Source organism: Corvus brachyrhynchos, unplaced genomic scaffold, assembly GCF_000691975.1.
Source record: "Corvus brachyrhynchos isolate BGI_N302 unplaced genomic scaffold, ASM69197v1 scaffold334, whole genome shotgun sequence".
In the NCBI taxonomy this organism is placed as follows: Eukaryota; Metazoa; Chordata; class Aves; order Passeriformes; family Corvidae; genus Corvus; species Corvus brachyrhynchos.
Window position 1 is genome coordinate 24,042 of NW_008238316.1, and position 11,127 is coordinate 35,168.

General features: G+C 45.0%; 1 protein-coding gene across 1 annotated transcript; it reads right to left on the bottom strand.

Annotated features, from left to right (window-relative positions):
* Nucleotides 1–6,620: 6,620 nt before the first annotated feature.
* On the bottom strand, nucleotides 6,621–10,008 carry LOC108446634 (endogenous retrovirus group K member 18 Pol protein-like). The gene has a single exon (XM_017733748.1). The coding sequence runs from the start codon at nucleotides 9,988–9,990 to the stop codon at nucleotides 6,694–6,696; it is 3,297 nt and encodes a 1,098-aa protein (XP_017589237.1). The 5' UTR covers nucleotides 9,991–10,008; the 3' UTR covers nucleotides 6,621–6,693.
* Nucleotides 10,009–11,127: the final 1,119 nt, after the last annotated feature.

The following is an 11,127-nucleotide window of genomic DNA, read 5'->3' on the forward strand; positions in this document are numbered from 1 at the left end:
ATCCCTCCCTTAGAGATTTCTATTGGTCCCCAGTTAAGCCATTCCCATTGTAACACCTCCCTTTATAAGAGGTTCCCTGGAGCTGCTCGAGGCTTGTCTCCTGGGAGTTGCCGCCAATAAACTTGGATTATCCCGTGTGGCAAGCCTCCTTGCTACTTTTTATTCTCTCCCTCTTCCGGACTGCTGACAGCCACTGTGCCTGGAGCTTCAGCTCCCCTGGGCAGAGCTGAACTCCTGAGGAACAGCTTTAAAGCCAAGAGCCTCCAGCTGCTCCCCACTCCTGTCGCATACCGCAGGAGCTAGCCTGGGCAGTGGTCAGTGGCGTTCATTGCGCCATATACCGACTCCATAATTGTATAAACTGAGCCAGTGCTTCCACACCAAATATGCCAGGACAGAAGGTTGCTGCCACCCTTTCCCTCCACTAGGCAGCTTCTTATCTGCACATGAAACACTGGGGCTGCATGATTTCCTTCCCATGAAAATGCATTGCCATTTTTATTCAGGAAACTAACAAGAAAAAGTTTCATACCACCTCCAGTATAGAATATGTCCAGCAATTGCTCCTACACAGAAGTGGCCAGGACAGAAATGTCTTACTAGATTATTCCTCCCCATGGTACCTTAACATCTGCTACAGCAACACTGGCACTACATCCTTTGCTTTCGCATGGAAAGGCACTCCAAGTCACTTGGCTTTGCCTTGCCTTCAGTACCTTGCCTAGTTTTTCCTCACCTACACTTGCTTTGCCTTCCCTTGCCTACGTCTCCCTTGCCCTGCCTACCACTCCTTTGCTTTGTCTTGCCTTGCCTTCCATGCAGGCAAGGCAATGCAATCAAAGTGTAGGCAATTCTAACCATGTAAAAAAAGAGGTTAGGGAAGGCAAGAGCAGTGAGGGAAAAGCAACAGGAGTGTTAGCTGAGAAAAGGCCCAGAAGTTGTAGGTAGGGCTGAGCATAGGAAGTTAAGTCCATTGATGGGTAGGCCAGGCAGAGACAGGAAGGGCTAGGCAAGGCAAGGCCAGGCAAGAAAGGGACAGGTAAGTCAAAGCAGGGAATGCATACAAGGCAATGCGAGGCAAGGGATGGGTAGCCAAGGCCACGCAAGAAAGGGACAGGTAAGTCAAAGCAGGGAATGCGTACAAGGCAATGTGAGGCAAGGGATGGGTAGGCAAGGCAAGGAAAGAATATTATACATGTATATAGTTGAGAGATATAAATCTGGGCATATTATGGATGGTGTAGAATAAGGTGAGGATAATAATATGGTTACAAAGCAAGTCCATGGAGCTTCAGTGTTGAATATTTGATAACACCTACACAACCACTGTGGGAGTGTGATTTCAGAAGGGAAAGTGGCAGAGGCTAGAAGCGGAAGGGTTGCGACTCTCTTGGCCAGCTCTCAGGCATTGCCATTGCAGGGAGAGAGAACCTGCTGGCACTGCCACAACCACTCCTGCAGCAGAGAGGAAGCCTGCCTGGAACCCCACCATGGTCACAGTCCAATCCAGGAGTTGCTGCTCAGCAACTCCTGGTTGCCACTGCCAACTAAAGAGAGCCTGCCAGCACTGCCACCCCCACTGCTGCAGCACAGAGAGAAACCTGCCTAGGACCCACCACAGCTGCGGTCCAGCCCAGGAGTCACCACTTTGCAAACCATCTTACAGTTGTTTCACAATTGCAGTTGCCTGGACTGCATCACCCAGCACGGTGGAGGTTCCGTCCCTTATTTCCACTGGTTTTTCAGGTTTTTTTTCCCTGGGCTAGAGGGAGGAAAATGGTTGCTGCAGGGGCCCTCCACCATCTTGCCTTTGTTGCTGGGGGGGACCACGTGGTGGTCTGTAGTAGGATAATGCCTGTGAATAGCCCCTGTGGTGTAACCTAGGCAACACAGAGAAACATGAGCTCCTATTGTTGGACGCTTAGTTTGTTCAGTGGTGACCATCCTTTTTGGATGGTCACCAATGGTGAATGAATGGTGTAAACCATTCTCTCTTTTGTACAATCTTTTATTAATATCATAGTATTTATTGAAATTTCTTCAGTAAATTGTGGTTCAAATTTATAATATCTCAGTATTTTTTCCTCCAATATCGAAAGGGCATGGCTTGAGTGGCCTTAATTTCCCTGCAGAGTTTTAAAACAAGCACACTCATGACTCAGATATATTAAGGATTATATTCCCTAAATTACACAACTGCCTGAGCAATACTGGATATGTGGAGGACGAGCATTTAAATATTTACCCTCAATGAGGAATGACAAGTGTACTCCAGGTGCATTAATACCACCTGCCCAAGTTAGAATCAGTTATCTTCAGTGTTCCAGCTCTCTGGTACAGCGTGGCACTAAGTTCACCTGCATGTAAGTGCTTTTACCCTGTGGTTAGGGCTTGCTGAACTAGCAAGAATGATTAGGAATGTGTCACTAAAATTAGAAAAAGCCATTAATGGAAGCGCAGAGAGTATTGTAGCCTACAGGAAGAAATCCAAGTAGTAGCACAAATGGTGAAACAGAGTTGATGTGCCTTAGACTGCTTGTCAGCAGCACAGGACAGTGCATGAGCTGTACTGAAGAAAAGCTGCTGGCTTTATGTCAATCTAGACTATAAAATCCAAACTGATAGGATAACACACATTCAAAACTATTGCACTGTCCATTGCAAGACAGGATTTTGCCCTCAGTCTGTGCGGCCAACCTCTTGGCGCTCAGACTTAGGCACAGGCCTGTGTCCTGGTTCCAGCCAGGACAGGGTTAATTTTTTGCAGTAACCCAGAGAGGCATGGCCAGAACCCAGATGTTATTCTAGACCACCACTTGTCATTGTCAGGGACAGGAGAAAGGGAATATCTTCTGAGATGAAGGGGTTCTTTTCTGTTTGAGTAAGCACGGTGCCTCTTCTGAGCCAGAGGGAGCAGTTTGGGTGGCACCAGTTCTAAGCAGGAGGGAGCAGTCGGGGTGGCATGGCTGCAGTCTGGTCAGACTCTGGTGAACATTTTGCATGTGAATCACTCTCTCTTTTATACACTTCTGTTATTAATATTGTTGCTGTTACTGTTTGTTTTCTTATCTCATTGCTGTTCGCAGTAAAATGTTCTTATTTCAACCTAAGATCTTTGCCTTTTGTGCCTTCAATTGTCCTCTCCAGCCACGACAGGGGAAGAGGAGGGGGAGGGAGGAGTGAGCAGTGTGTGTTTTTTTGTGGGAACACTAAATCCTGGTATATGACTGTTACCGTTAAGAAAAGCTTTATAAAGGGAAGGCCTTCTAAAATCATGGCTCAGGTCTGTTACTTCGGCTAAGTAGAAAAGGACTGTGGGAAAGAGACACAGCTGAATCAGGGGTAGAAAAACATGTTCTATAACCATTGCATGTTCACATCATGGTGTATGGTGGTTGGTTGAATTATGTTTGTTATGCTTTAAAACTATGTAACTGATAACCGGCTAACTGCTTTAAAAGGCCGGGTTTTTGCAATAAAGCAGCTCTCCTTTGCACCTGCCTGGGGACTCTACATCACTGTGGACCCTCACCGACATATGACTCTTAAACCAGAACAATTGTGAACTCAAAATATTTTAGATGTTGTATTTGCTGCCTTATTGTGCTTCGTAACTGTACTAGTTTCAAAACAAACCAGCGGGAGGGACCAAGTCAGAATAACAATTAAATAGGGAAATCAAAAAGATAAAGGCAGAAAACACTGGGTTAAACTGACAGGATACAACCTGACACCCTGTTAGTCAGGGTGGTGGTAGCAGTCCAATAAAATGGTGGCTGGAATCCTCCTGAGACGGAGGATGTGGTTCTGTTGAAGCAGTGATCCTGTAGAAAGGGCCTGCTCTTCTTCGGAAGGTCCAGTGGTGGCTATGTAGCTCCTGTCCTCTGGGAATCCAGCAGAAAGGTCTCTGTGGTGTTCGGAATCTCAGATTGTATCCAGGATGGAATGCTTGGTTCCTCCCTCTAGGTAGAGCATCTCACAATGGGATGATAAGTCATGAGGCCAGGCGTTGATGGGCTCATTAACAGTAGTCCAGAGGGTGTTATCTCTGAGTCATGCAGCATGGCATTGATGGGCCATTAACAGAATATAGTCCGAGGGGAGGAGGCAAGGAAAACACTGCCCCACCTGGTTTCAACAGCTCATAAGGATGGTAATAGAATACACTGCAACCCAGGACAGTAACTTTATCTGTGTGTTCACAGCGTTGTATAACATTACACACTCATCGTCTAGGGAGAATATTGAAAAGCATAGTTCAGCCAGAAGAAAGGCATGTATCAGCAAGAGTTCATCAGGGACAGACTGTATGCACCCCTTGGGAGCAGGAACACCAAGGGAAACATGAAATTACATCAACCGTAACTTTACTTTTTCCCACCTTTCAAAGAAATCAATATAATTATAGCTTTAGTGGGAAGGGAGGTCAGAGAAGAATCCAGCTTAACTTTCACGATAAGTCAACAGGCTGACCCTGAACCAACTGGGTGATTGTCCTGCTCTGCTTTGCACTGATGTGGCCTCACCTCGAGTTCTAGGGGCAGTTTTGGGTACCACAGGACAAAAAAAGACATTAATTTATCAGAGAGTATTGAAAGGAGGGCCACAAGGATGCTGAAGGATCTGCAGGGGAAGCCTTATGAGGAGAGGCTGAGAGTTTTGCCAATTTACAGGAATGATTTAAAGGACACAGACACCAATGGAAAGAATGGTTATTTTACTATGAATATTAAGGCAACACAAAAGTAAAATGATACATTGAATAAAACAGCGCGCCCAGCTTTGGCAACAAGGAAAAATAAGCAAGGTAATGCACCCAATCATTACCACATGAGTGAAAGGAAAGAATAGTGATTAAGAAAGATTGCCTAAACACTTTAGCATCATCCAGAGTCCATGTTCTGTGGGGAGCCCCATTTAGCAGTGAGGACCTGGAGAACCCTTCCCAGCAATTGGGAAAATCCTACATAGTGTATCCACCCATAGGGGAGGTCTCTGAATTTGCCCCAAAAATGGCCAGCTTTTATAGGCCCAAATCAGCAAGTCAAAGTGACTTGATATGCTTTTAGTGCAGAACCACCTGGGTCTGATGGCACACTTCCCATCCTGCAGGACCAGGGCTTGGCCAGAGCCCAGACCTCAGCTGGGCTTCCCCTAAAATATCCTACAAGCAAGCCTATTCATGTCAGTTGTGAAAATTTCTTAAAATTACACATTTCTTGCAGATAACTACTCAAGGTTACGTGAAAGGGTCTAAAGCAGACAGTTTGGTGTTAAACAGTTAGCATAAGCATCTCACTCATCTATTTTTAGCTAAATAATACTGATGGTGTCAGTCACATAATACCCAGGTTTCATCTTGTAAATCAGCTCTGGCTGAGGCCTGATGCTCAGGCCTCAGCACATATGATGTCACTTGGTTTGTTCAGCCTGGAAAACCAGAGATTGAGGGGGAGACCTCATTGAGGTCTTCAACATCCTCCCAAGGGGCATTGAGAGAGGCAGGTACTGATCTCTTCACTCCTGTGACCAGTAACAAGGCCTGAGTGACTGGCTGAAGCTGTCAGGGAGGATTAGATTAGGTATCAGGAAAAGGTTCTTACCCCTGAGAGTAGTTAGGCACTGAACAGGCTCGCCAGGGCAGTGGTCACAGTACCAAGCCTGTCAATATTCAAGAAGATTTTGGACAACACTCTCAGGCACAGGGTGAGATTGCTGGGGTGTCCTGTACATGGCCAGGAGTTGGACTTGATAATCCTGATGGGTCCTTCAACTCAGGATATTCTGTGATGCTGTGATTTTATGTGCACTGAATGATTGTCTTGAGCTGGTTTGCACTGGTCATCAGAGCTTGTCTATAATAGCTTCCAATTTATTTCTGCAGTCAACCTCAGGGCATTGACAGACTGATCAAACACAAAGAGTTTGAGGAAAACCCTTCTATGTCACAGTGTCCAAGGCCAAGTTTGGATAGGGCCTGTGGAAGGTATCTTTTCAGCTTTATACCGGCTAGCACTTGTATTTCAATGCCTTAGAAAGCCCCGAGCAGCCTTGAAAGGTAGCAAGGGCGATCTAGCACTTTAGTAGCTCTAGAATCGGTACCTGAATCAGCTGCAGAGCAAATACCATCAGCAGAAGCAAAGAGGGAGAAATATAGCTCCCTGCTCGCTCAATTCCCTGCAGTTAGAAGCTTTCAAATGAGACAGACAACCGGAGATGTTCACAGGAAAGTCGCTGAGCTGAGAGAGAGCGTTTGCCTCCCCTCGACCATCTTTATTAGGAGAAGGGGAAAGGGGAGGACTGGGGGCAGACCCGGGGTGAGCGGCCAATCAGACACTGCTGAAGAGTCTGAGTTACATTTGGCTTTGCCCGCGCTTGGAACAAAGGAGCTCAGAGCACGTCTTTGGGAGGGGGGAGGGGAAGCTCGGAACAGGCAGCAACAATTCCCTATTTTTTTTTCTTTAAAGCTGGGTTGTAACTCTTAGTAACTTAAAAGTGCATAGAACAGTAACAAAACAACAGTGCAAAATATAATTGTAATCTATCGTCCCTACAACTCGACAGTACCTAGGATGCCTTGAAACTAGTTCCCCAGTCAAAACTCAGGGGTTTATTCAGGACATCTATGGTATGGAGTATCAGGACGAAGATTTACAAAATACAGTGCAAAACCTGAGTGCGAAACAGTGCGACTTAACTTAAGGGATTAACATAAAGATCTGCAGTAGGGGGTTTACATGAAGGTGCAAAATCAGGATTCTTTTTACGGCGTCTCTTCCAGGAGGCAGTTTTAACCTCCTTAACTTTTGAGGAAGTGACATAAGGTTTTACCCACTTCCCTGGGATCCATCTCAGTCCTTGAGGGGTAGATACACTGGCATACCCACGTCCCCAAGTTACAAGTTTGTACGGTCCTTGGATTTTTTGAGTCTCTGGGTCCCGGATCAGGACTTCCGGATTTTCCTGCAGTTTCTGTCTCCTGGTGTTCTGGAAATGACGATAGATGGGAGGGTTTGGATCCTCAAAGGTGCCATTCAGGAAGTTTATGGTAAACAGTGCTTTGCTGAGTCTGAGGACAGGTGAGTTGAGTTTGGTGGTCCCTGATTGTTGTAGCAGCATTCGCTTGAGGGTTTGATGGGCACGTTCAACAATGCCTTGTCCAGTTGGGGAGTGAGGAATACCTGTAACATGTCGAAATCCCCACTGCTGACGAAAGTTTTTAAACTCCTGGGAGGTGTAGGCAGGTCCATTATCAGTTTTTATCTCCTCACGTATACCGAGCACAGCAAAAGCTTGGACAAGATGTTTTTCAACATCCTTAGCCTTTTCACCTGCATGTGCAGAGGCATACATAGCACCAGAGAAGGTATCAATAGAAACATGAACGTATTTTAATCTCCCAAATTCAGGGAAATGTGTGACGTCCATTTGCCACACTTCACCGCTATTAATGCCTCTGGGATTGACCCCCATGCCCAGTGATGGAAGCTGTAGCTTCTGGCAGTTGGGACATGTTGCCACTATTGCTTTTGCCTGTGTCCGCGACAGATGGAACATGCGGATAAGAGCAGGAATATTTTGATGGTACATGGCATGGCTCAATTTTGCTTGTTCAAAAACTTGGGGGAGCTTGGGTAAGTCGGCTGATAGAACTATGTCTGCTGGCATAGCCAGAGCATCAGCTCTGCGATTACCCTCCGCAATAAATCCTGGCAGGTTTGTATGTGACCTCACATGCATGACAAAATAGGGATGCTCTCTGTGGGAAACCAGATAAATTAATTTTGAGAGTAAATCATAAATTTTCTTGTTTGAGATTTCTTTTAGGAGAGCATGCTCAGCTCTAACAGTTACTCCAGCTACATATGCTGAGTCTGTAACCAAATTAAAGGGTTCTTTGAACCTCTCAAATGCTCTAACAACAGCTGCTAATTCAGCTACTTGTGGTGATCCCTGGATTACCCTGATGTCAGATTCCCACTTTTGCGTCTTTGGATTTTTCCATGTGACCACAGACTTTTTACTTTTTCCTGAGGCATCAGTAAAAACGGTAATCGCATCGAGGGGTTTTCTACTTTGAATCTCTCGAGGGATGAAAAAGAATGGCAGATTAAACATGTCATGTTTTGGGTAATGATTTGAGATTTGGCCTGAGTAACTATCTAATGCAAATTGTAAATTTATATTATTTTGGAGCAGGTGATCTAATGCGTCAGTTGTTACAGGTAAATAGATGCATGCAAAGTCACATCCTGCCAGGGTGCGGAGCCTTGCTCTACCCTTCATGATAATTTTTGCCATTAGTTCTTGTGGCTGTGTGATGGTTTTAGGAGGTTGGAGTGGAAGGAATACCCATTCAATTATGATGAGGGGTTCCTTCTGCTCTTTGTCCCACTGAAATATGAGGCCATGAAAGCGTGGTACCTTCCCTAGAATGACAAGCTTAAAGGGTAGGGAGGGCTGATACCTGTGTGCTTGTCTGGTGGAAATGAGCTCTTGCACCTTTTTGAGAGACTGCCTTGCCTCTTCTGTCAGGGATCTAGGGGATGCTGGACCGCCTTCCCCTTTTACTAGGTTTGCAATAGGAGCTACATCCTCTGTGGTGAGTCCTAACCAGGACCTTAAATACTTCAGTGTCCCACAGATCTGTTGCACTTCCTCTAATGTTTTTGGGTTATTATTAATGGTGACAGGTGTTGGGGTGATAGAGGTTTCTGTGATTTTGAGTCCGAGGTATTTCCAAGGGCTTGTTCTCTGCATTTTTTCAGGTTGTAATTCAAAGCCCTTGGCCTCTAGGGCCTCAACCACCATGTTAAGTGTCTGCTCGAGATACTGATTATTGGGAGCACACACCAGCACATCATCCATGTAATGCAGGATGATGGCTTTCTCTGCTTTGGCACGGATGGGAGATAGAATTTTAGCAATATACTCTTGGCAGAGAGTTGGGGAATTTTTCATACCTTGGGGAAGCACAAGCCAATGATAACGTTCCATGGGAGTTTCACGATTAAGAGATGGTACAGAAAATGCAAATCGGGGGGCATCTGCAGGGTGGAGTGGAATATGAAAGAAGCAATCTTTGATGTCAAGAACAGCTAAATGCCAATGTTGTGGGAGCATTGAAGGTGATGGCATACCTGGTTGAAGGGGTCCCATGTCTTCAATAACCTTATTAACTTCTCTAAGATCTTGGAGTAGCCTATATTTGTTCTTTCCCGGTTTTTGTATTACAAACACGGGTGTGTTCCATGGGCTGTTAGTTGGAACTATATTTCCTTTAGCCAATTGTTCAGCCACTAATGTTTTGAGTGCCTCTAAGTTTTCTTTTTTTAACGACCACTGGTTAACCCACACGGGTTCATCTGTTTTCCAAGTTAATTTATGTGGATGGCACTCTGCTTCAGTGGCCTGCAAGGGAAAATTTTGATGTCTAGGCGTGATATCAATTTTTGTTCCCCACTGAGACATGGCATCCCTTCCCCACAGGGTGAATTTGGTGTCTAGGACATACGGACGAAGTGTCGCTATTTGTCCTTCAGGACCTTCAATTTGGATGGTGTGTTTGGACTGCTTTGCAATTTGGGTACCTCCAATCCCTTGTATGATGCCCTGAGATTGCAATTCCCATTGCGTAGGCCACTTATCAAATGGAATGACAGACACATCAGCACCTGTGTCTAACAGTCCCATTATACTGATTTTATGTGATTTGTAACGGAGCTTACATTCTATTACAGGTTTGTTGTTTCCCAAAACCTCAGTCCAACAGATGGCTGGGATATGACCATCTGTGGGCAGGTATTTGGGCAGTGGAAAGGCCTGTGCAATGACTTGACCTTTAGGCATAAAGTACGGTGGATATATACATTGTACCATTAGGTTAGAACACCCGTTCTGATCCATTTTCATGAGTGTGGGTGTAACCTCTATCCCAGCAGGTGTTTCCCGAGTGTCCCCAATAACAAAAAGGTATGTAAATTCTGGCATGTGGTCCACATTCTGGAATGAAATGGGTATTACAGTCTGTTTGTTGTTGTTGAAATGGTGTGCTTTATCACAGGTTACCTTAAACCTGAGTCCAGAAGTCCAAGTTGCTTTGTCTGCAGCCCTATTTATGTCTGAACGCGGAGCTGTTAGGACGCGTTGAGTCGCTAGTTTCCCTGCTGTTGACCTGGGGAAACAGTCTTTGGAGAGTTTTTATCAGCAGTTATAATTGCTCTGCAATTGCGAGCTACATGTCCCTTTTTCTGACAACGATAGCATACAAAGTTACCGCGCGATTGAGTTTCTCCTGTACCTGTAACATTCTCCACAACCTCCCCAACCATCCCCACTTTTTTCAAAAAGGGAGCAGCTGTGTTCAGCTGCACCTTCTTCGTACAGACTTCAAGGATGGATTCAACAGTAGGAGGAGGATACAGCGGGAGAGTGAGAATGACTTGTTTGCAAGCATCATTCGTATTAACTTGGAGAAGTTCGAGTAGGAGCGCTTGTTGGAGGTCAGGATTAGGGACCTGGGAAGAGACAGCTTCGTACAAACGGTTATAAAAGTGAATAATATTTTCATTTGACGATTGCTTGATGGTGATATAATGAGAATTAGGAGTTTGAGATGGTAATAATGTTAAGGCCTTTTCAGCAGCACGTGTGATTTCAGTAAGAACTGGACGAGGGATAAGCATTGCTTGTTTTTGAGGATTTGCCATATTATTGTCACCAGATAAAAGGTCTAATGTGATATAATTGTTTTCAAAATCCAGGTAATTATCTGGAGTTTGCCACAAAATTTTTAATAAATCAGATAAAATTATTTTCCATTGCTTTTTCCACATCATAAAATCACCAGGTGTGAGAAGAGTTTGCATTAATGTAAGTAAATCATGAGGTACAAGTAAGTGAGTTGCAAAAGTAGCACTTAAAAGGCTCTTAAAATAATTACTATGCATTCCAAACTCCTTAATTGCCTTGCACAAATCCTTAATATCAGAATAAGAAAGGGGTTTCCAGTCAGGGTTAGCTCCATTGCTAGTACAAGAGAGTGTAGTAGAAGCAGTTGGAGTTACTTCCTGGTAGGCATGGGTTCCCGGATTGAGAGGGGCAGTCACAGGACTGTGGGAACCTGGG

Coding starts and splice junctions, on each gene's coding strand:
- LOC108446634 (XM_017733748.1), bottom strand. CDS start 9,990: ATGCCAGAATTTACATACCTTTTTGTTATTGGGGACACTCGGGAAACA.